Source organism: Oncorhynchus clarkii, chromosome 10, assembly GCF_045791955.1.
Source record: "Oncorhynchus clarkii lewisi isolate Uvic-CL-2024 chromosome 10, UVic_Ocla_1.0, whole genome shotgun sequence".
NCBI lineage: Eukaryota > Metazoa > Chordata > Actinopteri > Salmoniformes > Salmonidae > Oncorhynchus > Oncorhynchus clarkii.
In genome coordinates this window covers 4,145,159-4,171,618 of record NC_092156.1, presented here as the reverse complement: position 1 = coordinate 4,171,618, position 26,460 = coordinate 4,145,159, and the positions used below count along the sequence as shown (strand labels likewise).

Genomic DNA, 26,460 nt, shown 5'->3' with positions numbered 1-26,460 from the left:
GTTTCGACCACGATACAGGGATGCGAATGGAAAGCCACACACCACCGGCAGGAGTTTATGAATTATCGTGATTACCATCGTCTCTAAATTCAATATAGTATGCTCTTTAGCGAGGTAGGTAAAAAATAATAGCCAGGTTTGAGGTCCAGCAGCGCATTCTCGAACTACTCGGTAGCTAGCTATGGTTAGCTTGCATTGCTAATAAGCTAGCTAATCACCACCACCTTAGATTAGCAAGCTAGCTAACGTTGGTATTTTTATATATTTTTTGTGTTACGAGTTTCATACGGTATCATAGTAGCAATTGGATCCATGTATAATCATATGAACTGTATTTTGACATTATTATTAACAATTGTGGACGTTCCTAACGTTAAGCCGTTAGCGTGCGATCCAAACGTAATGCCAACGTTTTGTTACGTTAACTCTGCCAATGTGCTGTTCCCCCCCCTGTAGCCCTTCTTGCGGAGGAGGTGAGCCTGGTTGGTCACAGGGATATGGTAATGTATAGTGACTAGCGCTGGACACAGACAGCACTGGACACAACAACAACAAGGAACAGCAGATTTGCCTGTGATGAGTTGCGAAGGCACTGGTTTGGGGGCCCCGGGCCCACTTGCAGGGTATTGGGAAAAAGTCAGTCGAACTCATTTGTCTTCCTCTCCTCTACCCTTGCTGTCACTTGTGCAAAGCTATTTTGGGTGTAAGGATTTATATTGGGTATAATCTCCTTATTGTATCCAAATCAAAATCCAACAAAATAATATACTCAATGAAAATCGGAAATCTTTGCTTTTAAAAGGCGAAACGTTTGTGTGGATGTTTTTTTGAGGCTTACATCAATTGATATGCCGTCTGGTACATTGCACATAATGCATGTCCCTGTGAACTCCGACTCAAATCAATGAACTTCATTATGATTGGACTGGACGCTGTAATATTCGGCTCTGATACTTTGATACTCGCTCTAACAAACTCAATGATCGTGTGTACTCTGACCTGATACTCCAGTGTACTATATGACATTGACATATTATCTAAATATCTTATAATCAATGACAGTGTATTCGATACACTTAAACAGGGGTGGGAAACTCCAGTCCTCCAGGGCCTGATTGGGGGTGTTAAGCTCTTTCTCCATCCCTAGCAAACACAGCTGATTAATCACATTGTATTCTAAACTGAAGATCATGATTAGGTGATTATTGGAGTCAGGTGTGTTAGCAAGGGTGATGAGGGGCAAAACCGTGACACCTATCAGGCCCTCGAGGACTGGAATTACCCACTTCTGCACTAAACCACTGAATTATATTTAGAAAGATATCCAATGATATTCCATGTTTACTCAATGATACTGTGCGATACTCAACTGTTCTCAATTATGCTGTACGATGCTCTGTGATGCTTTACGGTGTGTTGTCTCCTAGGCAACAAAGCTGCCCTCCCTTCTCCTGATATCGATCAAGTTATTAACATGTTCTTTGTTGTCATAATGATTGGTCCCTCCTGCAGATCCAGGAGCGCTCAGCCTCGTTGGAGACCTGTCCGTGGTGTGCTGCTAAAGGGCAGACTCGGGCTCTGCGTTCCTATAGGATCAGCATCCAGGAGGTCATCACCCTCTGCACTGACCCACAGGTAGGCTAACGCAAACACAATCAGCACGACATCAACAAAAACAGTGGGGTATTTCACAAAGCAGGGCCAATGAGTGATGATCAAAGACACACGTTTTAATAGTTTGTCTGAAACAAGATGCCCGTTTTTAGTAGTTTCCTGTAAAAACATTGTTTCAGTGTCTGGGTTGGCTTTGTTGTCTGGCGTAGTGGCAGTATTACGAGGGTCTTAAGGCATGGGTGAATTCTGTTACTGTTGGTAGTAAATACAGTCGGACACTTTGCTAAAGTGTCCTTTCACTGTCCTCCTGCTAAAGTGTCCTTTCACTGTCCTGCTAAAGTGTCCTTTCACTGTCCTCCTGCTAAAGTGTCCTTTCACTGTCCTCCTGCTAAAGTGTCCTTTCACAGTCCTCCTGCTAAAGTGTCCTTTCACAGTCCTCCTGCTAAAGTGTCCTTTCACTGTCCTCCTGCTAAAGTGTCCTTTCACTGTCCTCCTGCTAAAGTGTCCTTTCACTGTCCTCCTGCTAAAGTGTCCTTTCACTGTCCTCCTGCTAAAGTGTCCTTTCACTGTCCTCCGGCTAAAGTGTCCTTTCACTGTCCTCCGGCTAACGTGTCCTTTCACTGTCCTCCTGCTAAAGTGTCCTTTCACGGTCCTCCGGCTAAAGTGTCCTTTCACTGTCCTCCTGCTAAAGTGTCCTTTCACTGTCCTCAGGCTAAAGTGTCCTTTCACTGTCCTCCTGCTAAAGTGTCCTTTCACTGTCCTCCTGCTAAAGTGTCCTTTCACTGTCCTCCTGCTAAAGTGTCCTTTCACTGTCCTCCTGCTAAAGTGTCCTTTCACTGTCCTCCTGCTAAAGTGTCCTTTCACTGTCCTCCTGCTAAAGTGTCCTTTCACTGTCCTCCTGCTAAAGTGTCCTTTCACTGTCCTCCGGGCTAAAGTGTCCTTTCACTGTCCTCCTGCTAAAGTGTCCTTTCACTGTGCTACGTTATAGAGTGGATGTTGTCCTTGGCCTCACCTTGAAAAGACAGAGTGAATACAAGTTTCTAGGCTGACGTTTCCCAGATAGTTTCCCGGTTATAATAATTTATTTGTTCTTGCCAGGCCTTAAATAACAATTTTGTTCTTAATTGACTAGCCTGTTTTAAAATAAACCTACCCATCTAAATAACCTCTGGCCTCCGCCCACAGTGCCTGTTTCCCCTGGTCTCCCGGCCTTTGGAAGATGTCCTGGCCAGCCTCGTACCCCCTCTACCCCAAACACAGACGGGGAGGAAGAGGAAGAGTCCCAGTGGGTTGGAAAACGGAGACTCTGTATCTTCCCCCAAAAGCGCACGATCGGAGGAGGCCGTGTCACAGAATGAGAGTCGCCCAGTCGTCAGGATCACCAGCTCCAAACTCAATGGGGAAGACTGCTTTCAGAAGACGAAGCACACGACACCAGTACAGAAGGAGAGAATCGGCCTATCAGAACCCACAGACATGGAGCTGGTGGATAAAACCCTCAACTATCCACTTCCTGAGAGGGGAGGGGCCAATGGATACCACAAGGATTCTGATTGGCCGATACCAGAGGAAATGGACCAAAAAGTCCTAGATGAGGGAGAAGATGGTGTCTTTCTCCCAGAGGAGGGTACACCTACTTTAGACAAGGGGTTGCCTCTCCCAGAGAAGACTGTACCTACGTCACAACTTGCACTGTCTTTTGTAGACGCTGAGCCTGTACCAAAGGAGGTTATCTGTCCCTTAGACGAGGCTGTTTCTGCCCCAGAGAAGATTTTACCTCCCGTACACTTGGCTGTTTCTGCCCCAGAGAAGAATGTGGCTGCTCCAGTTTTGGCTCCACGGGTAACTGTCCCTAATTTACAGGACACCGTCCGTCTCCTAGAGGCTCTGATTGACCCAGGGGAGGCTGTCTCTCTGCTAGAGGAGGCTCAACCTGTCCCAGGGGAGGCTGTCTCTCTGCTAGAGGAGGCTCCACCTGTCCCAGGGGAGGCTGTCTCTCTGCTAGAGGAGGCTCCACCTGTCCCAGGGGAGGCTGTCTCTCTGCTAGAGGAGGCTCTGATTGCCCCAGGGGAGGCTGTCTCTCTGCTAGAGGAGGCTCTGATTGCCCCAGGGGAGGCTGTCTCTCTGCTAGAGGAGGCTCTGATTGCCCCAGGGGAGGCTGTCTCTCTGCTAGAGGAGGCTCCACCTGTCCCAGGGGAGGCTGTCTCTCTGCTAGAGGCTCCACCTGTCCCGGGGGAGGCTGTCTCTCTGCTAGAGGAGGCTCCACCTGTCCCAGGGGAGGCTGTCTCTCTGCTAGAGGAGGCTCTGATTGCCCCAGGGGAGGCTGTCTCTCTGCTAGAGGAGGCCCTACCTGTCCCAGGGGAGGCTGTCTCTCTGCTAGAGGAGGCTCTGATTGCCCCAGGGGAGGCTGTCTCTCTGCTAGAGGAGGCCCTACCTGTCCCAGGGGAGGCTGTTTCTCTGCTAGAGGAGGCTCTACCTGTCCCAGGGGAGGCTGTCTCTCTGCTAGAGGAGGCTCTGATTGCCCCAGGGGAGGCTGTCTCTCTGCTAGAGGAGGCTCTACCTGTCCCAGGGGAGGCTGTCTCTCTGCTAGAGGAGGCTCTACCTGTCCCAGGGGAGGCTGTTTCTCTGCTAAAGGAGGCTCTACCTGTCCCAGGGGAGGCTGTCTCTCTGCTAGAGGAGGTTCTGATTGCCCCAGGGGAGGCTGTCTCTCTGCTAGAGGAGGCTCTACCTGTCCCAGGGGAGGCTGTCTCTGCCATGGAGAAAGATGCAGGGGGAAATGAGCCTGTTCCTACCGTGGAGGCTGTCCTGGTCTTGCAGGAGGCTCTAACTGTCTTAGAAGAGGCTCCACCTGGCATGAAGGAGGGGCTAAGTGTCTTACAGAAAGAGGAGGAGGAAGAATTGGTTCTAATCGCGGAGGAAGAAGTCGCTGCACATGTGGCCTTGGAGGCTGTGTCTATACCTGCTTTAGAGAAAGATGAGGAGGATCTGCCTGTCTTTGACGAGGAAGAGAAGATACAGGATGAAGAGCGCCCCCCGCAGGGGGTCTGTAGACCCTGCAGTGTGGACCTCAGTCAGAGCAAAGTGCACGATGGTCAGGAAGATGACGGTCCTATCAGAGCTGGAAGAAGAGCTCACAACGCCCGACAACTAAGCGACAAGGACGAGGAACAGGAAGTAAGCGTCAAAGAGGAAGTGGAAGTCCTGACACCGTCGTCGAAAAAGAAAAGGGGCCGGCCAAGAAAGATGATTAAATACACGCAGGAAGTGTTGCCCGACTTTGTCCCGGGACTGATCTCGACGGGGGAGTTGGTCCCAGTTCCCGGACCTCACCTGTTCTGGAAGAATGAGCACAGTCTGGGTTGGCTGGACACCTTGCTGGTAGCGCTGGTCCACTGTCGCACCCTGAGGGACAGACGACCCATCAAGAGGCCCACTGTGGGTCAACCTGTCTGGGATCTGTGTGAGAGGTACGACCGAGCCTGTAGTCTCAGCACAGCCTACCAACACGCTGGCGCAGGTGGGTGGACATGTTTATTTGTATTGATGTACCACATTGGCAGCTAAGAGCTGAATATCTATTTGAGACAGAATGTATTCGTACACTCTCTTGCTCTTATCCAATACAGCTGCCCGTCAACAGGATCTCTTGTGTATTCTTCTCTCTTTGCCATTGGACAGCATTTTCCACTTTCCAGAGAAGTTCTAAACAAGTGTTTTTTTTGTTTGTCCTACATGAATGTTTTTTCACCTGATGTGAGTCCTTCTCCCCCATCTCTCACCTCTCTCCAGATGGTGTCGTCCGAGTGCCCTCCGCCGTGTCACAGAGGGTCCAGACCGAGATGCAGGCCATCAGGATGGCCATCTTTAAACTGCTGGATCCTCTGCTGAAATGTAAACTGGGTAAGAATCTGCGTGCATACGTTTTTAAGAAATGGTTGGTGTCCCATTTACGCCAGAGGTCTGTATATAATGACAAGATGCTCGTCTCCTTCACTCCTCTGTCCTGTGCACCTTCCCATTTACACCAGAGGTCTGTATATAATGACAAGATGCTCGTCTCCTTCACTCCTCTGTCCTGTGCACCTTCCCATTTACACCAGAGATCTGTATATAATGACAAGATGCTCGTCTCCTTCACTCCTCTGTCCTGTGCACCTTCCCATTTACACCAGAGGTCTGTATATAATGACAAGATGCTCGTCTCCTTCACTCCTCTGTCCTGTGCACCTTCCCATTTACACCAGAGGTCTGTATATATTGACAAGATGCTCGTCTCCTTCACTCCTCTGTCCTGTGCACCTTCCCATTTACACCAGAGATCTGTATATAATGACAAGATGCTCGTCTCCTTCACTCCTCTGTCCTGTGCACCTTCCCATTTACACCAGAGGTCTGTATATAATGACAAGATGCTCGTCTCCTTCACTCCTCTGTCCTGTGCACCTTCCCATTTACACCAGAGGTCTGTATATAATGACAAGATGCTCGTCTCCTTCACTCCTCTGTCCTGTGCACCTTCCCATTTACACCAGAGGTCTGTATGCTCTCGAGCGGCTAGATGTTCTTGGTTGTTGCTTATTTATAAAACCCTCTTAGGCCTCACTCCCCCCTATCTCAGATATCTACTGCAGCCCTCATCCTCCACATACAACACCCGTTCTGCCAGTCACATTCTGTTAAAGGTCCCCAAAGCACACACATCCCTGGGTCGCTCCTCTTTTCAGTTCGCGGCAGGAAGCGACTGGAACAAGCTGCAATAAACACTCAAACTGGACAGTTTTATCTCAATCTCTTCATTCAAAGCCTCAGTCATGGACACTCTTACTGACAGTTGTGTCTGCTTTGTGTGATGTATTGTTGTCTCTACCTTCTTGACCTTTGTGCTGTTGACTGGGCCCAATAATGTTTGTACAATGATTTTGTGCTGCTACCATGTTGTTATGGTTCTACAGTGTTATGTTGCTACCATGTTGTTGTCATGTGTTGCTACCATGTTGTTGTCATGTTGTGCTGCTACCATGTTGTTGTCATGTTGTGCTGCTACCATGTTGTTGTCATGTGTTGCTACCATGTTGTTGTCATGTGTTGCTACCATGTCATGTGTTGCTACCATGCTGTGTTTTCATGTGTTGCTACCATGTTGTTATGGTGCTACAGTGTTATGTTGCTACCATGTTGTTGTCATGTGTTGCTACCATGTTGTTGTCATGTTGTGCTGCTACCATGTTGTTGTCATGTTGTGCTGCTACCGTGCTGTGTTGTCATGTGTTGCTACCGTGTTGCTACCGTGTTGTTGTCATGTTGCGCTGCTACCATGTTGTTGTCATGTGTTGCTACCATGTTATGTTGCTACCATGTTGTCATGTGTTGCTACCATGTTGTCATGTGTTGCTACCATGCTGTGTTGTCATGTGTTGCTACCGTGTTGTTGTCATGTGTTGCTACCGTGTTGTTGTCATGTGTTGCTACCGTGTTGTTGTCATGTGTTGCTACCATGCTGTGTTGTCATGTGTTGCTACCATGTTGCTACCGTGTTGTTGTCATGTGTTGCTACCATGTTGCTACCGTGTTGTTGTCATGTGTTGCTACCGTGTTGTTGTCATGTGTTGCTACCGTGTTGTTGTCATGTGTTGCTATCGTGTTGTTGTCATGTGTTGTCACCATGTTGTTGTCATGTGTTGCCACCATGTTGTTGTCATGTGTTGCTACCATGTTGTCATGTGTTGCTACCATGCTGTGTGTGATATTAACTTCAGTGTGTTGTATTGAGTAGAGGTGTGAAGATCAGGGGTTTGTGTAGCACATGTGCAGAGCCTATAGAAAACGGGAACAGGCGACCTGGAGAGGAGGAGGGCCCTGTGGTATCACCATACTACTTGGTGTCATGATACTTGGCCTGATATCGTTTGCAAAATGTTGGTATCGTGATACTTGGCCTGATATCGTTAGTAAAATGTTGGTATTGTGATACTTGGCCTGATATCGTTAGTAAAATGTTGGTATTGTGATACTTGGCCTGATATCGTTAGTAAAATGTTGGTATTGTGATACTTGGCCTGATATCGTTAGTAAAATGTTGGTATTTTGATAGTTGGCCTGATATCGTTAGTAAAATGTTGGTATTGTGATACTTGGCCTGATATCGTTAGTAAAATGTTGGTATTGTGATACTTGGCCTGATATCGTTAGTAAAATGTTGGTATCGTGATACTTGGCCTGATATCGTTAGTAAAATGTTGGTATCGTGATACTTGGCCTGATATCGTTAGTAAAATGTTGGTATTGTGATACTTGGCCTGATATCGTTAGTAAAATGTTGGTATTGTGATACTTGGCCTGATATCGTTAGTAAAATGTTGGTATTGTGATACTTGGCCTGATATCGTTAGTAAAATGTTGGTATTGTGATACTTGGCCTGATATCGTTAGTAAAATGTTGGTATCCTGGTACTTGGCCTGATATCGTTAGTAAAATGTTGGTATCGTGATACTTGGCCTGATATCGTTAGTAAGATGTTGGTATCGTGATACTTGGCCTGATATCGTTAGTAAGATGTTGGTATCGTGATACTTGGCCTGATATCGTTAGTAAAATGTTGGTATCGTGATACTTGGCCTGATATCGTTAGTAAAATGTTGGTATCGTGATACTTGGCCTGATATCGTTAGTAAAATGTTGGTATTGTGATACTTGGCCTGATATCGTTAGTAAAATGTTGGTATCGTGGTACTTGGCCTGATATCGTTAGTAAAATGTTGGTATTGTGGTACTTGGCCTGATATCGTTAGTAAAATGTTGGTACGTCTCAACCCTGTCTTACCTTCATGACTAACACACACAGTCCCTAACATTACCATCGATTCCAGATGGACCTGATTTGACCTCACCCTGACCTCACCCTGACCCCTGCTGTGTTGTCTGCTCTCCTGCAGGTCAGAATGAGAGGCTGGTTTTCGTCCTGCCGCTCCTCCTCGGGGCTGACTCCTGGGCCGAACGTCTCTTCCAGCATGAGTATGACTGGCAGTTTCAGTGTAACTCATCAACTTGCCAGCACGCCACCAAAACCAAGTAAGAGTCGTCTTTAACTTGTTGGGGACAGTTTTCTGGACCGAGATTAAACCTATATACTGTACTCTATATCATCTACTGCATCTTTATGTAATACATGTATCACTAGCCACTTTAAACTATGCCACTTTGTTTACATACTCATCTCATATGTATATACTGTACTCGATACCATCTACTGTATCTTGCCTATGCTGCTCTGTACCATCACTCATTCATATATCCTTATGTACATATTCTTTATCCCCTTACACTGTGTATAAGACAGTAGTTTTGGAATTGTTAGTTACATTACTTGTTATTACTGCATTGTCGGAACTAGAAGCACAAGCATTTCGCTACACTCACATTAACATCTGCTAACCATGTGTATGTGACAAATACATTGGATTTGATTTGACCTAGTCTTGGACTGAAGAAGCACTTTCAATGGAGAACATATCAAATGTTATTGGTCACAGTCACGTGGTTAGCAGATGTTAATGTGAGTGTAGTGAAATGCTTGTGCTTCTAGTTCAGACCGTGCAGTAATATCTAACAAGTAATCTAACAATTTCACAACAACTACCTTATACACACAAATCTAAAGGGGTGAATGAGAATATGTACATATAAATATATGGATGAGAGATGGACGAACGGCATAGGCAAGATGCAGTAGATGGTATGGAATAGAGTATATACATATGAGATGAGTAATGTAAACATTATTGAAGTGACTAGTGATACATTTATTAAAGTGGCCAATGATTTGAGGATGTAGGCAGCAGCCTCTCTGTGTTAGTGACGGCTGTTTAACAGTCTGATGGCCTCTAGATAGAAGCTGTTTAACAGTCTGATGGCCTCGAGATAGAAGCTGTTTAACAGTCTGATGGCCTCGAGATAGAAGCTGTTTAACAGTCTGATGGCCTCGAGATAGAAGCTGTTTAACAGTCTGATGGCCTCGAGATAGAAGCTGTTTAACAGTCTCTCGGTCCCTGCTTTGATGCACCTGTACTGACCTCGCCTTCTGGATGATAGCGGGGTGAACAGGCAGTGGCTCGGGGTGGTTGTTGTCCTTGATGATCGTTATGGCCTTCCTGTGACATTCATTTCTCGATCAGTGATTTAGTGATCAATATCCCCATTAGTCGTCATCCTAGAAGATCTGTTTTTGACGACTTCTTCATTTTTCATGGTAGACCCACTGCGATACCGTCGACTCCCTCCCGCTGCGATACCGTCGACTCCCTCCCGCTGCGATACCGTCGACTCCCTCCCGCTGCGATACCGTCGACTCCCTCCCGCTGCGAAACCGTCGACTCCCTCCCGCTGCGAAACCGTCGACTCCCTCCCGCTGCGATACCGTCGACTCCCTCCCGCCCGCTGCGATACCGTCGACTCCCTCCCTCCCGCTGCGATACCGTCGACTCCCTCCCTCCCGCTGCGATACCGTCGACTCCCTCCCTCCCGCTGCGATACCGTCGACTCCCTCCCTCCCGCTGCGATACCGTCGACTCCCTCCCTCCCGCTGCGATACCGTCGACTCCCTCCCTCCCGCTGCGATACCGTCGACTCCCTCCCTCCCGCTGCGATACCGTCGACTCCCTCCCTCCCGCTGCGATACCGTCGACTCCCTCCCTCCCGCTGCGATACCGTCGACTCCCTCCCTCCCGCTGCGATACCGTCGACTCCCTCCCTCCCGCTGCGATACCGTCGACTCCCTCCCTCCCGCTGCGATACCGTCGACTCCCTCCCTCCCGCTGCGATACCGTCGACTCCCTCCCTCCCGCTGCGATACCGTCGACTCCCTCCCTCCCGCTGCGATACCGTCGACTCCCTCCCTCCCGCTGCGATACCGTCGACTCCCTCCCTCCCGCTGCGATACCGTCGACTCCCTCCCTCCCGCTGCGATACCGTCGACTCCCTCCCTCCCGCTGCGATACCGTCGACTCCCTCCCTCCCGCTGCGATACCGTCGACTCCCTCCCGCTGCGATACCGTCGACTCCCTCCCCGCTGCGATACCGTCGACTCCCTCCCCGCTGCGATACCTTCGACTCCCTCCCGCTGCGATACCGTCGACTCCCTCCCGCTGCGATACCGTCGACTCCCTCCCGCTGCGATACCGTCGACTCCCTCCCGCTGCGATACCGTCGACTCCCTCCCTCCCGCTGCGATACCGTCGACTCCCTCCCTCCCGCTGCGATACCGTCGACTCCCTCCCCGCCGCGATACCGTCGACTCCCTCCCTCCCCGCTGCGATACCGTCGACTCCCTCCCTCCCGCTGCGATACCGTCGACTCCCTCCCTCCCGCTGCGATACCGTCGACTCCCTCCCTCCCGCTGCGATACCGTCGACTCCCTCCCTCCCGCTGCGATACCGTCGACTCCCTCCCTCCCGCTGCGATACCGTCGACTCCCTCCCTCCCGCTGCGATACCGTCGACTCCCTCCCTCCCGCTGCGATACCGTCGACTCCCTCCCTCCCGCTGCGATACCGTCGACTCCCTCCCTCCCGCTGCGATACCGTCGACTCCCTCCCTCCCGCTGCGATACCGTCGACTCCCTCCCTCCCGCTGCGATACCGTCGACTCCCTCCCCGCTGCGATACCGTCGACTCCCTCCCTCCCGCTGCGATACCGTCGACTCCCTCCCTCCCGCTGCGATACCGTCGACTCCCTCCCTCCCGCTGCGATACCGTCGACTCCCTCCCTCCCGCTGCGATACCGTCGACTCCCTCCCCGCTGCGATACCGTCGACTCCCCCCCGCTGCGATACCGTCGACTCCCCCCCGCTGCGATACCGTCGACTCCCTCCCTCCCCGCTGCGATACCGTCGACTCCCTCCCCGCTGCGATACCGTCGACTCCCTCCCGCTGCGATACCGTCGACTCCCTCCCGCTGCGACATCGTCGACTCCCTCCCCGCTGCGATACCGTCGACTCCCTCCCCGCTGCGATACCGTCGACTCCCTCCCCGCTGCGATACCGTCGACTCCCTCCCCGCTGCGATACCGTCGACTCCCTCCCCGCTGCGATACCGTCGACTCCCTCCCGCTGCGATACCGTCGACTCCCTCCCGCTGCGATACCGTCGACTCCCTCCCCGCTGCGATACCGTCGACTCCCTCCCCGCTGCGATACCGTCGACTCCCTCCCCGCTGCGATACCGTCGACTCCCTCCCCGCTGCGATACCGTCGACTCCCTCCCGCTGCGATACCGTCGACTCCCTCCCCGCTGCGATACCGTCGACTCCCCCCCCGCTGCGATACTGTCGACTCTGTCACATGAACCTAATGGCCAATCGGAGAGCAGATATATCTGCCTCTTCTCCTACTTTCAGCGGACAGATCACCTGGCCTGTAACAGCATCCTACACAGGCACAACACGCTGCTGAGATGGGCTGCAATAAAGAGAGGGGGGAAGGGAGGGGGAGGGGGGGGGGAGTGAATATATCAACATGATAATCGTACTGCTGGAGGAGAGCCCAGTCTTTTACTCTTGAGAATGTCTTCTTTTAAAGAGGAACGATAGAAATCGATTTAGAAAGCGAGTCGTGAATGAAAACAAGCATCTAATTTCCTTCCTCTAGTTGTTTTGTGTCGTATTGTGGCTCTGAGAAACCACTACCAATGTTCCAATTACAGACAGCAGTTATTGGGCGACATTTTCTCAGTGCAAAGAGCCAAAAATAAAATATGGCTGACACATTATGTAAAGTTATTGTTGTGATTATGACTCTTCTAGAAACTAGGTCCAGTAAAATGTTTAGGGGGTCGCTAAAATGTTTTGCTCGCAAGGTCTGGGGGGGTTGGGGGCTGCTGTATGTGGGTACGCAGACCAGCGAAACACCGCGACCCCTCGTGAATATGGGGAGCTGTGTCTCTCTGTTGAACTGGTCTTTTGAATGGCAACGACAAGGAGGTAAATGTTGACAGAAACGGGAGTGTACAAGGCAATGTCAGAGACACTGACCGACTCAACGGGACCAGAGGAGGTGTGTTAGTGGTGCTGTCAGCTGTTTGTTCACCCTGCAACCACCCGACTATATAGTGAAAATCTGAGGGCCCCCAACCCACTAATATAGAAAATACACTGTAGGCTACAGTCAGATGACAGACCACATTTTTTTAGCCTGCCAAAATATCAGAAATGAAATAGCCTACCGAAATATCAGAAATGAAATAGCCTACCGAAATATCAGAAATGAAATAGCCTACCGAAATATCAGAAACGAAATAGCCTACCGAAATATCAGAAACGTAATAGCCTACCGAAATATCAGAAATGAAATAGGCTATTTCATTTCTGATATTTCGGTAGGCTATTTAGTTTCTGATATTTTCGAGAGCTTGGGACTGTACCGTTCTATCTGCGTTTTTGTGAAAATGTATTTATTGACCTGGCCTCCTCCTGTTCAATGGTTTCTACCTGTACAGGGCATTCAGAAAGTATTCACACCCCTTGACTTTTTCCACATTTTGCGTTAAAGCTTAAGCCTTATTAAATAAATATCCTAATCAATCTACACACAATAAAAAAAACTATAATGACAAAGCAAAAACATGTTTTGAGACATTTTTGCAAATGTATAAAGTATCTCCATTGCATAAGTATTCAGACCCTTTACTCAGTACTTTGTTGAAGCACCTTTGGCAGGGATTACAGCCTCAAGTCTTCTTGGGTTTGACACTACAAGCTTGGCACACCTGTATTTGGGGAGTTTCTCCCCCATTCTTCTCTGTAGATCTTCTCAAGCTCTGTCAAGTTGGATGGGGAGCGTCGCTGCACAGCTATTTTCAGGTCTCTCCAGAGATGTTTGATCGGGTTCAAGTCCGGGCTCTGGCTGGGCCACTCAAGGACATTCAGAGACTTGTCCCAAAGCCACTCCTGCGTTGTCTTGGCTGTGTGCTTAGGGTCATTGTCCTGTTGGAAGGTGAACCGTCACCCCGGTCTGAGGTCCTGAGCACATGGGAGCAGGTTTTTATCGAGGATCTCTCTGTATTTTGCTCCATTCATCTTTCCCTCGATCCTGACTAGTCTCCCAGTCCTTGCCGCTGAAAAACATCCCCACAGCATGACGCTGCCACCACCATGCTTCACTGTAGGGATGATGTCAGGTTTCTTCCAGGCCAAAGAGTTCAATCTTGGTTTCATCAGACCAGAGAATCTTGTTTCTCATGGTCTGAGAGTCCTTTAAGGGCCTTTTGGCAAACTCCAAGTGGGCTGCCATGTGCTTTTTACTGAGGAGTGGCTTCCGTCTGGTCACTCTACCATAAAGACCTGATTGGTGGAGTGCTGCAGAGATGGTCCTTCTGGAAGGTTCTCCCATCTCCACAGAGGAACGCTAGAGCTCTGTCAGAGTGACCATCGGGTTCTTGGTCACCTTCCTGACCAAGGCCATTCTCCCCTGATTGCTCGGTTTGGCCGGGCGGCCAGCTCTAGGAAGAGTCTTGGTGGTTCCAAACTTTTTACATTTAAGAATGGAGGCCACTGTGTTCTTGGGGACCTTCAATCCTGCAGAAATGTTTTGGTACCCTTCCCCAAATCTCTACTGACAATTTTTTCGACCTCATGGCTTGGTTTTTGCTTTGATATGAACTGTCAACTGTGTGACCTTATATAGACAGGTGTGTACCTTTTCTAAATCATGTCCAATTAGTTGAATTTACCACAAGTGGACTCTAATCAAGTTGTAGAAACATCTCAAGGATGATCAATGGAAACAGGATGCACCTGAGCTCAATTTCGAGTCTCATAGTCTGAATATTTATGTAAATAAGTAAGAAGATATTTTTTTTATACATTTGCAAAAAAAACATTTAAATTACATGTAGATTGACGAGGGAAAAAAATGTATTTAATAAATTGTAGAATAAGGCTGTAATGTAACAAAATGTGGGAAAAGGTCAAGGGGTCTGAATACTTTTCAAATGCTCTGTACTCTAAATAAATTCATGTTAAGTTCAAAAGAATACAAGATAATAAAAAAATACACCATTTTAAATACAATTTGGAAATTTTAAAGACAATTTCAAATGTTCAAGAAGATGATTGAGTCAACTGTCTAGTTGGATACATGCAGCTTCTATTCTGTTATTACATGTTGCCCTAGACGACTAAATCAACCTTTGCTCAGCAGAATGTCATTAATCGATAGAATGAATGATTCAATCTAGTTTTCTCTGTCATTTCTGCTTCTTTCGCAGAGCAAAGACATTTAGGCACCGGGGAGAAAATGCAATTAACCCTCCCCCAAAAAACGGGAAAGATGTTCAGTTTGACTGGTTGTAAGGAAATAGAAACGTGTAAAAATGACCCAACATGTTTCTGATAAGATTTCAGTTCGTCTTGGTTGCATATTTTATGTTGCTGTTATGATGCTGATAAAGACAGTACCTTTACAGACGGTCCCTAGCGGTGGTTGGAATACTATCAGCTGTCATGATGCTGATAAAGACAGCACCATTACAGACGGTCCCTAGCGGTGGTTGGAATACTATCAGCTGTCATGATGCTGATAAAGACAGTACCTTTACAGACGGTCCCTAGCGGTGGTTGGAATACTATCAGCTGTCATGATGCTGATAAAGACAGTACCTTTACAGACGGTCCCTAGCGGTGGTTGGAATACTATCAGCTGTTATGATGCTGATAAAGACAGTACCTTTACAGACGGTCCCTAGCGGTGGTTGAAATACTATCAGCTGTCATGATGCTGATAAAGACAGCACCATTACAGACGGTCCCTAGCGGTGGTTGGAATACTATCAGCTGTCATGATGCTGATAAAGACAGTACCTTTACAGACGGTCCCTAGCGGTGGTTGGAATACTATCAGCTGTCATGATGCTGATAAAGACAGTACCTTTACAGACGGTCCCTAGCGGTGGTTGGAATACTATCAGCTGTTATGATGCTGATAAAGACAGTACCTTTACAGACGGTCCCTAGCGGTGGTTGAAATACTATCAGCTGTCATGATGCTGATAAAGACAGCACCATTACAGACGGTCCCTAGCGGTGGTTGGAATACTATCAGCTGTCATGATGCTGATAAAGACAGCACCTTTTCAACTGTGGTTGAAATACTCTCAGCTGTCATGATGCTGATAAAGACAGCACCTTTACAGACGGTCCCTAGCGGTGGTTGAAATAACATCAGCTGTTATGATGCTGATAAAGACAGCACCTTAACAGACGGTATCTAAATGCCATTCACAATCTCTCAAGATGCTGAAAGAAAGAAATCATATTTCTTCTGTTCCTGAGTCAAAATGTAGTCTACATTTGGTGTATCATTTTACTGTAATAATTAATTGTGCAGGAGTTAATATTAACCACGTCAACAAATCTTTTCCCAAACACGGAATGTAGCCGTAGCGTTGCCGTAGCGTAGCCGTAGTGTTGCCGTAGCGTAGCCGTAATGTAGCCGTAGCGTAGCCGTAATGTAGCCGTAGCGTAGCCGTAATGTAGCCGTAGCGTAGCCGTAATGTAGCCGTAGCGTAGCCGTAGCGTAGCCGTAATGTAGCCGTAGCGTAGCCGGAAGGTAGCCGTAGCATAGCCGGCACTGCTATCATCCTCTTTAACCACGTCAATAAATCTTATCCCAACATGACTTTTCCTCCCTTCTCTTTATTTTCAACTCTCCATTTTGCAGCTTGTCTCTAACAGAATTAAACGCTGACATGGTCTTTTTTCCCGCCAAGGATCAATGGGAACTTTCTCGGCCCGTTCCTGAAAGCTTTGGGCGATTTGGCGTGTCGGCTATTTGGTGCAGTTAGGCCCTATAAAGCTTAGATTTACACACTGATGCCAGATAGTGAAAGATAAACCTCGATGTAGCCTCTCGATATAAAAATGTGCAATAATTCTATTTTAAGGAATTGTTTTCTCTTTCTTTATTATTTATTCAACCCGTCGGCTCTTCATCCACACAGTATTTAATCACCCTAAACCCTCCCACCCCGCAGATATAACCGCAGTTTGAGTCAACACACACACACACACACACACACACACACACACACACGTCACTGGTGTGTGTCATTATTCAGATGAAGAAACACAAACTATGAAATGTGTTTTTCTTTTCAGATGTAACAAGACCCTCACCACTTTCACCAAGGTGGTTTCTGATTGGCACCCTCTCAATGCTGGCAACCAATCACGTTGCAGCAAGTGTAATAAGATGAAGCAAGCCAGGATGTTGGTGCTGGAGAGGTGAGGGCTCGACCTTTAACCTTTTCATACCTGGTGTGGATCTCAACCAGGGATTGAGGGTCAATTTCCGTTTTCAATCCAGGAAGTAAATTAAATTAAAATGTATATTTCCACACTTGAAAAGTCCTCATAGAAAAACAATGTGGAACTTTCAATTCAGTGGAGGAGAATTACATTGTCTCTGTTCTCTCTCTGTCTATTATCTCTGTTCTCTCTCTGTTCTCTCTCTGTCTATTATCTCTGTTCTCTCTCTGTTCTCTCTCTGTCTATTATCTCTGTTCTCTCTCTGTCTATTGTCTCTGGTCAGTGGAGGAGAATTACATTGTCTCTGTTCTCTCTCTGTCTATTGTCTCGGGTCAGTGGAGGAGAATTACCTTGACCCCCCCAAAACCCTGACCATAACAGTCCAGTGGATTCTTCTCAGGAACTTCCCAGGAAGTCTATTTTCTCTGTTCTCTCTCTCTCTATTCTCTCTGTCTCTCTTCTCTCTCTCTCTATTCTCTCTGTCTCTCTTCTCTCTCCTTGTCTATTGTCTCTCTTCTCTCTCCTTGTCTATTGTCTCTTTTCTCTCTCCGTGTCTATTGTCTCTCTTCTCTTTCCGTGTCTATTGTCTCTCTTCTCTCTCCGTGTCTATTGTCTCTCTCCTCTCTCCGTGTCTATTGTCTCTCTCCTCTCTCCGTGTCTATTGTCTCTCTTCTCTCTCCGTGTCTATTGTCTCTCTTCTCTCTCCGTGTCTATTGTCTCTCTCCTCTCTCCGTGTCTATTGTCTCTCTTCTCTCTCCGTGTCTATTGTCTCCTCTCTCCGTGTCTATTGTCTCTCTTCTCTCTCCGTGTCTATTGTCTCTCTTCTCTCTCCGTGTCTATTGTCTCTCTCCTCTCTCCGTGTCTATTGTCTCCTCTCTCTGTGTCTATTGTCTCTCTCCTCTCTCTGTGTCTATTGTCTTCTCTCTCCGTGTCTATTGTCTCTCTTCTCTCTCCGTGTCTATTGTCTCTCTATTGTCTCTATTGTCTCTCCTCTCTCTCCGTGTCTATTGTCTCTCTTCTCTCTCCGTGTCTATTGTCTCTCTTCTCTCTCCGTGTCTATTGTCTCTCTTCTCTCTCCGTGTCTATTGTCTCTCTTCTCTCTCCGTGTCTATTGTCTCTCTTCTCTCTCTGTGTCTATTGTCTCTCTTCTCTCTCCGTGTCTATTGTCTCTCTTCTCTCTCCGTGTCTATTGTCTCCTCTCTCCGTGTCTATTGTCTCCTCTCTCCGTGTCTATTGTCTCCTCTCTCCGTGTCTATTGTCTCTCTTCTCTCTCCGTGTCTATTGTCTCTCTTCTCTCTCCGTGTCTATTGTCGCTCTTCTCTCTCCGTGCCTATTGTCTCTCTCCTCTCTCCGTGCCTATTGTCTCTCTTCTCTCTCCGTGTCTATTGTCTCCTCTCTCCGTGTCTATTGTCTCTCTCCGTGTCTATTGTCTCTTTCCTCTCTCCGTGTCTATTGTCTCTCTCCTCTCTCCGTGCCTATTGTCTCTCTCCTCTCTCCGTGTCTATTGTCTCTCTTCTCTCTCTGTGTCTATTGTCTCTCTCCTCTCTCCGTGTCTATTGTCTCCTCTCTCCGTGCCTATTGTCTCTCTTCTCTCTCTGTGTCTATTGTCTCTCTCCTCTCTCCTCTCTCCGTGTCTATTGTCTCTCTTCTCTCTCCGTGTCTATTGTCTCCTCTCTCCGTGTCTATTGTCTCTCTTCTCTCTCCGTGTCTATTGTCTCTCTCCGTGTCTATTGTCTCTCTTCTCTCTCCGTGTCTATTGTCTCTCTCCTCTCTCCGTGTCTATTGTCTCTCTCCTCTCTCCGTGTCTATTGTCTCTCTCCTCTCTCCGTGTCTATTGTCTCTCTCCTCTCTCCGTGTCTATTGTCTCTCTCCTCTCTCCGTGTCTATTGTCTCTCTCCTCTCTCCGTGTCTATTGTCTCCTCTCCTCTCTCCGTGTCTATTGTCTCTCTCCTCTCTCCGTGTCTATTGTCTCTCTCCTCTCTCCGTGTCTATTGTCTCCTCTCTCCGTGTCTATTGTCTCCTCTCTCCGTGTCTATTGTCTCTCTCCTCTCTCCGTGTCTATTGTCTCCTCTCTCCGTGTCTATTGTCTCCTCTCTCCGTGTCTATTGTCTCTCTTCTCTCTCCGTGTCTATTGTCTTCTCTCTCCGTGTCTATTGTCTCCTCTCTCCGTGTCTATTGTCTCTCTCCTCTCTCCGTGTCTATTGTCTCCTCTCTCCGTGTCTATTGTCTCTCTTCTCTCTCCGTGTCTATTGTCTCCTCTCTCCGTGTCTATTGTCTCTCTTCTCTCTCCGTGTCTATTGTCGCTCTTCTCTCTCCGTGCCTATTGTCTCTCTTCTCTCTCCGTGTCTATTGTCTCTCTTCTCTCTCCGTGTCTATTGTCTCCTCTCTCCGTGTCTATTGTCTCTCCTCTCTCTCCGTGTCTATTGTCTTCTCTCTTCGTGTCTATTGTCTCTCTTCTCTCTCCGTGCCTATTGTCTCTCTTCTCTCTCCGTGTCTATTGTCTCCTCTCTCCGTCTCTGGTCTCTCTTCTCTCTCTGTGTCTTGTCTCTCTTCTCTGTCTGTTCTCTCTCCGTGTCTGTTCTCTCTGGTCTCTCTCTGTTCCTTTACCTATTTATTCAGTTAGTGCACATGGAGGAGGAGAAGAGAAGAGTGTTGTCTCTACTTCTGTTTCCCGACATTTCCTGTGTCGTTTCTTCCAGGCTGTCTCCTGTGTTTGTGCTACACTTTGCGGAAGGTCTCCCTGACAACGACCTCAGCGCGTACTCCTTCGCCTTCCAGCAGCAGAGATACTCCATCACCACCGTCCTGCAGTACGACCAGCCGCTCAACCACCTGGTCAGCTGGATACGCATCCCTGATGGTCCGTTGGTATTTAATTTATTAAATTTAATGTCTGTTTCAACTCAATTCAGGTACAACTTGTATTTGTCCCCTCGGGCGATTCCTTACTTAGTATCGTTGTTGTTGTTGTTGTTGTTGTTGTTTACTGGTCACTGAGTGAATTTTATTCATTTTTATTCATACTTCCATTATCAATGGATATAAATAAATCTAGATTTTTAGAAGTGAAAAGTCAGTCTGTCCTATAATGTGTCTCGTTTATAAAGTGCCAATCGGTAGGACTCTTTACGTTGTGTTGGGGGTAACTCTATAAAAGACAACGGACAGAGCACCAGAAATACCTTCAATAATCCATTTATTTATCACAAGGATTCAGCACCTTCCTGCTACTGAGGAATGAGAAGGGGGCATGTTAACCATTCCTCTGTGACTAGTAACTGTGTATAAAACCCATTCCTAACCTTCTCTCTTCCAACAGGATCATGGTTAGAGTTCGACGACCTGAAGCATCCTGACTGTGTCTCGCACACCCAGCTGGCTGTCCCGCCTAGAGAGATCCATGTTGTCTTCTGGGAGTTGGAGACAGACCGACCGGACGACCCACAGACACCCTGCTCTTCTCCTCCCGAAAACCTGACGAGCACTTCCCTGATACAGAAAGAACCTCACCTGGCCAAGATCTCTGTCGTTAATGAATCTCTAGACCTTTCTCAGCCGGTCTCTGCCGACGTTGACATGGACGCCACCATAACGGCTGACTACATAGATAACAATATGGACACCACATTAAGGAGTAACTCTCCCATCATCGTCGGTTCCACCTCCATGCTGACTGATGTACCGTTCCAGTCCTGGTCTCACGACCTCTCTTCTCACGACCTCTCTCTCCCCCTCCCTCTCAATGACACGGCCGTTGTCGAGGCGCTGACGGTGTCTGACAACGCCGATAATGACGACATGGACACCACGGTAACAGCCGGTGACCCGTCCATCGGTTCTGCCACGCTGCTCGACACCTTCGAAGGCCTCTCCCACGATGACGTCGTCACCCTGACGCTCGTAGAAGTCAAAATGGACTCCGAGAGCAGGCCGTTGGACGACGGCACCCCGGCTCCCAAACAAAATGGAAGAGACGTCTGCTTTCTCTCGGCTCCTAGATCCGAGACCCCCCCACTTGCCCATGAAATACCCACTGAATCTGAAACGCACTCTGAAACAGACGATGAAGACCTCACTGAAAGGCCAACGTCTCCCGATACGGCCAGTGAGTTTCTCCCTGACAGCAGTGACGTTCCGTCTGAGACCGACTCTGAAGGACTCACTCCTAGTCCTCCCAGGATCAGGAGAAGCAGCAATAGACCTAAAATGGCGTCCAACGCTCCAGTTGCTGCTGCAGCTAAGGTGGTCACAACAACAACAACAACGGCACTTTCTGGAAGCTGTGGTGAAATAATCATGCCTTCCGTTGTATCTATGATGTCACCATCATATGTGGATCCCAGCCCCACAGCACCAGAGTTCCCTCCCTCTCCCCTGCCCCACCCCAAAACCCCCAACTCTCCTCAGAGCATGCCTGGTCTCCCTCCCCCACCCCACCCCAATACCCCCAACTCTCCTCAGAGCATGCCTGGTCTCCCTCCCCCGCCCCACCCCAATACCCCCAACTCTCCTCAGAGCATGCCTGGTCTCCCTCCCCCTCCCCCGCCCCACCCCAATACCCCCAACTCTCCTCAGAGCATGCCTGGTCTCCCTCCCCCTCCCCCGCCCCACCCCAAAACCCCCAACTCTCCTCAGAGCATGCCTGGTCTCCCTCCCCCACCCCACCCCAAAACCCCCAACTCTCCTCAGAGCATGCCTGGTCTCCCTCCCCCACCCCACCCCAAAACCCCCAACTCTCCGCAGAGCACGCCTGGTCTCCCTCCGCCACCGCACCCCAACTCCCACTGGTCGTACCTGCTCAGCCGCCACCCCACCGCCACCCCCACTCCCCCCGCCACCCAGAGACAACCCAGTCAGTTGAACCACTCGACACCCAACCGGTTCCAGCAGCTTTCACAGAGCCGACAGACCCCCAAGATGGCTCCCCCCAACCCAGACACCAGGCTGAAGAAGCCTCCTCCTCTCCCCAAAGCCAGACTCAGTAAGGAGGACAACGAGGCCCTGCCGGTGAAGGCTGCCGAGATGTACGGAGGGTTCCAGGCCAGGAGCAGGAACGTAAATACAAACATAAACAATGTCTCTTCCAAGACTTCACCTCCAACCCAGCTCCTCTCTCAAAGAATTGACCCTCAAAATGGCGTCTGGAAGACACCAAGTCAGCCTGGCGCCCTCGCCTCGCGAAAACCCCCTATCGACAACACTGCTGCAGCGTATCCTATCATGACCTCACTTCCTTCTTCTCCGGGAGTCACGGAGCTCCATAAAATCTCTTCCTCCAGGAATCAAGGCCCCGGTGGCCAGGTCTCGAAGGTTCCGGCCGGCCTCAGTGAGACAGAAGCCCTCAGGTACAAGCTGCTGAAGAAGCTGAAAGCCAAGAAGAAGAAACTGGAGAAGCTGAATCAGAAGTTGGGTTTCCAGGCGGCTGCAGTAGGACAGGAAGTGACCCACGGATCAGACTGCGCCGACCTTCGCTCCCCCTCTACTGTTAGCTCCAGTACCTCCGCCTACGACAGCCCCGCCTACGATGAGTTCTTCGCCGACCTTCTGTCGCCCGCGACGACTGCCAGCAATCTATCACCGGACAGCACGGGCTTCCTGGATATGCTCACCACCAATGGGCAAGAAGGGGGAGGGAACTTGGCGTGTGGGGGGAATGCGATTGGTGGAGCCTCACAGGTGATGACCCCTGCGACCTTACAACCGGCCAATCACGGTGTAGTAATGCCACTGCCTGGTCTAGATGGGGCCATCATGACCTCTGGTGAGAACTTCCTTGAGGAGTTCATATCGGGGTCGGCCAATCAGCAGATGGAGACGGAAGCACTCAGTGCTTTCGACCTGTTCTTTTAGGCTTCGTTAACCACAGGTCTAGGATCTGCTATCTGCTTACCAAACCCCTGAGCTTAAACATCGAAGCTTAGCTCAGATCAGTGGCGACCTCTCGGATGTCTCCCTGGTCAGTATTACAGTATCCTGTTCAACGAAAAATATTCTTAATGTCTAATTCGTTGACTAGGTCACTATATAGGAAGTAGAGTTGCCAGTGTAGACGTGGACAGTTGCTAGGAGAAACGACATGCTACTACACCTTTCAGTCGCTCGTGCGTTCTGTTATTTGGTAGCATGTGTCACACAAAGTGGAATCTTAACAGCAAGTCATTTAAAATAAACACTCCCATATCATTCATGTGTTTACTTGTTTCCAAAATAATGTTGTGAAGTTGAATACGGTTTAACGTTGATTCTCATTGAAGCTTTGTCCTAAATGCCACCTTATTCCCTATGTACTATATTTTGACCAGGTCCTATAAGGTCCTCAAGTCCAAAAAAAAAAAAATAGACAGATTGAGGCTTTTAAACGAATGTGAAATATAGAGCTTGTTTCAGAGTATTCTGTACGGTTCTGTACGGTTCTGTTCGGTTCTGTACGGTTCTGTACGGTTCTGTTCGGTTCTGTAAGGTTCTGTAAAGTTCTGCAAGGTTCTGTTCGGTTATGTAAGGTTCTGTACGGTTCTGTACGGTTCTGTTCGGTTCTGTACGGTTCTGTACGGTTCTGCAAGGTTCTGTTCGGTTATGTAAGGTTCTGTACGGTTCTGTAAGATTCTGTACGGTTCTGTAAGGTTCTGTTCGGTTATGTAAGGTTCTGTAAGGTTCTGTACGGTTCTGTAAGGTTAATAGGCGAGTGATCTGATCCTGCTTCGGAATGTTCTGGAGAAACTAGGATATAAAAGCCTGACAACTAGGATATAAAAGCCTGACAACTAGGATATAAAAGCCTGACAACTAGGATATAAAAGCCTGACAACTAGGATATAAAAGCCTGACAACTAGGATATAAAAGCCTGACAACTAGGATATAAAAGCCTGACAACTAGGATATAAAATCCTGACAACTAGGATATAAAAGCCTGACAACTAGGATATAAAAGCCTGACAACTAGGATATAAAAGCCTGACAACTAGGATATAAAAGCCTGACAACTAGGATATAAAAGCCTGACAACTAGGATATAAAATCCTGAACTAGGATATAAAAGCCTGACAACTAGGATATAAAAGCCTGACAACTAGGATATAAAAGCCTGACAACTAGGATATAAAAGCCTGACAACTAGGATATAAAAGCCTGACAACTAGGATATAAAAGCCTGACAACTAGGATATAAAATCCTGACAACTAGGATATAAAAGCCTGACAACTAGGATATAAAAGCCTGACAACTAGGATATAAAAGCCTGACAACTAGGATATAAAAGCCTGACAACTAGGATATAAAAGCCTGACAACTAGGATATAAAAGCCTGACAACTAGGATATAAAAGCCTGACAACTAGGATATAAAAGCCTGACAACTAGGATATAAAAGCCTGACAACTAGGATATAAAATCCTGACAACTAGGATATAAAAGCCTGACAACTAGGATATAAAAGCTGGGTTCGTGTTTTAGTGGTGGTTGGAACTCTGATCTTGTCCATCGATTTGTTTTTGAATGTAATTTTTGTAATACAAAAAGTGACTGTTGTAAAATGTTGTACAGGATTGGATGCTGTATATAATTCTAATAAAATCAAATGTTTTCTTTAAACGGAGGTCTTATCTAATATTTGAGTCTGCGTGATGTATCTTTACACCCCCTGGACAGGATCATTGATGGTCTAAAGGCCTTTTCCATAATCTTATCTTTTTTTTTTTGTATGGTAGCAAGTGGAAAAGAATATACTGTGAATTCTAATAGCCAATCAATCAGGATACAAAATGCTCAGTGTCACATGACCATACTGTCAGTCTACAGGAAATCACGTCTTGGGGGGGGATTTGTGAGAATCAACTAGCCTGGTTCCGGTCTGTTGCCATGGCAAGGAGTGGCGTGATGGCACAAACCGACTGTAGCTTTTTGTAGTTGTGGTCTATAATTACAGGGTGATAAAATGTGTTGACTACTAAATATTATAAATGAATTGGTAAGTAGTTCAACTACCACTTTTTCTGATCATAAAATGAAGCTAAGAGTAGCGTAACTTTAAATTACCAGGTCCGGCTGTTCGACGGTGCTAGGACGCCACCTAGTGGAGAACATGCGGAAGAGCATATCCATTTTCCCCATGCTCGGCTTTTCACTGATTCTACGTAAATTATTTTTATCAGTTGGCGGGATCAATGTTTCATTTAATGGTAGGACATATTCTCATAATAATGTAACAGTCAGTACGAGCTAGACTGATTTATTTAATATCCACTTGACTATCTTGTTTTTTTTCGCGCAGAATACTCGTCGCCAATTGGAACGTGATGGATGCACGCGTCATTGTAGAAATATGTAAGCAAATGCAACTCCGTGCTAAAGCCGATAAACCCTGAGTTGTATCACAACCGACCGACCGTGATCGGGAGTTCCATTAGGCGGCTCACAGTTGGCCCAGCGTCGTCTGGGTTTAGGGGAGGGTTTGTCCGTAATTGTAAAAACAAGATTTTGTTTTTAACTGACTTGCCTAGTTAAATAAATATAAAATATCTATTCAGAAGTAAGAACAGTAACAAAACACTCATTCCCATACCGGGAGTCGAACCCGGGCCGCCTGGGTGAAAACCAGGAATCCTAACCGCTAGACCATATGGGATGCTGCTGTAGTTCTTCGATACAGCAGTGTTCTAATGTTTCCAGAAGAGAAAGGGGAGTTGGTAGGCCTATCAACCACACACACCGGTCCCTTATTAAAAGCCGATTTATGCTTGATCCTTCAATGCGAGAAAGGGGCTCTGTATGGAGGGTGTGGAGTAAATTGCGCCTCTGGAGGTTTGCTGAGGCCAAATCAAGCGCCGTGCATCTCCCAAATGTTGTACCAATGCGCAGGTCTCCCCATAGCCAGAGAAGAAGAGGAACAGAGAGGCCCAACTCGGAGGAAAATCTGTTTCCCTCCAGCAGGTGGCGGTCTTTTCATTGTTTCAGTACACTCGCAAATACGTTTTTATATTGAGGCCATGGCTCATTTGCTATGAGGTTTATTTGATCGAACAGAAGTTTCGTAAAGCTTAAGTTGTTGCGAGTGTACTGGTTCTAATTAGGACACGTGACGTTCCGACAACTTTGAGAGAAAAAAACTTAATAGCGCAGTTGTCTGGAGTTTTCATAGTCATGACATGAGGCGAGTAGCATAGCGTCTCTCTCCATTGAATGCAATGTGAATGCCCTGGTCTCTGCAGAGACCGCATCACAGTAAATGCTGTACTACCAATACATATGACGGATTGATTATGAATCTACTGCGAAATTACTGCAGTAAAAAAAACGGTGTTTTCAGGACACTGTAATTATATATATATATATATATATATATATATATATATATATATATATATATATATATTGGAATGACCTGACTAGATCATAAAGGAACAATTGTCCAGACAGAGGATTGAGTTACGAATTGGCGGTTTATTAACCCAACTTTACACAGGCTACTGGTTGGCCTTAGCTCACGCCAAATAAATGAAAGATACCCCACAAACCAAGCGTGACCTTCTCCTGTGAAGCCCAGACGTAAGAGAGAG

The 26,460-nt window shown here is 47.7% G+C and overlaps 1 protein-coding gene and 1 non-coding gene across 2 annotated transcripts; one reads left to right on the top strand and one right to left on the bottom strand.

Moving 5' to 3' along the window:
- On the top strand, positions 1 to 23,356 carry LOC139419799 (uncharacterized). The gene is made up of 9 exons (XM_071169783.1): positions 1 to 114; positions 457 to 636; positions 1,513 to 1,635; positions 2,800 to 5,131; positions 5,404 to 5,514; positions 8,548 to 8,683; positions 16,759 to 16,884; positions 19,608 to 19,768; positions 20,228 to 23,356. Exons 2-9 carry the CDS (start codon positions 577 to 579, stop codon positions 22,756 to 22,758), a joined length of 5,580 nt encoding a protein of 1,859 aa, XP_071025884.1. The 5' UTR covers positions 1 to 114; positions 457 to 576; the 3' UTR covers positions 22,759 to 23,356.
- A 2,101-nt stretch (positions 23,357 to 25,457) lies between these two features.
- trnae-uuc (transfer RNA glutamic acid (anticodon UUC)) lies at positions 25,458 to 25,529 on the bottom strand. The gene has a single exon. It is a non-coding gene; the product is annotated as a tRNA-Glu (tRNA).
- Between the last annotated feature and the right edge of the window lie 931 nt (positions 25,530 to 26,460).

Excerpts from the sequence above, each read along its gene's own strand:
- LOC139419799 (XM_071169783.1), top strand. The coding sequence starts at position 577 with ATGAGTTGCGAAGGCACTGGTTTGGGGGCCCCGGGCCCACTTGCAGGG. Across the intron at positions 16,885-19,607 it reads AGGATGTTGGTGCTGGAGAG|GCTGTCTCCTGTGTTTGTGC; the intron begins GTGAGGGCTCGA and ends CGTTTCTTCCAG. Across the intron at positions 19,769-20,227 it reads CTGGATACGCATCCCTGATG|GATCATGGTTAGAGTTCGAC; the intron begins GTCCGTTGGTAT and ends CTCTTCCAACAG.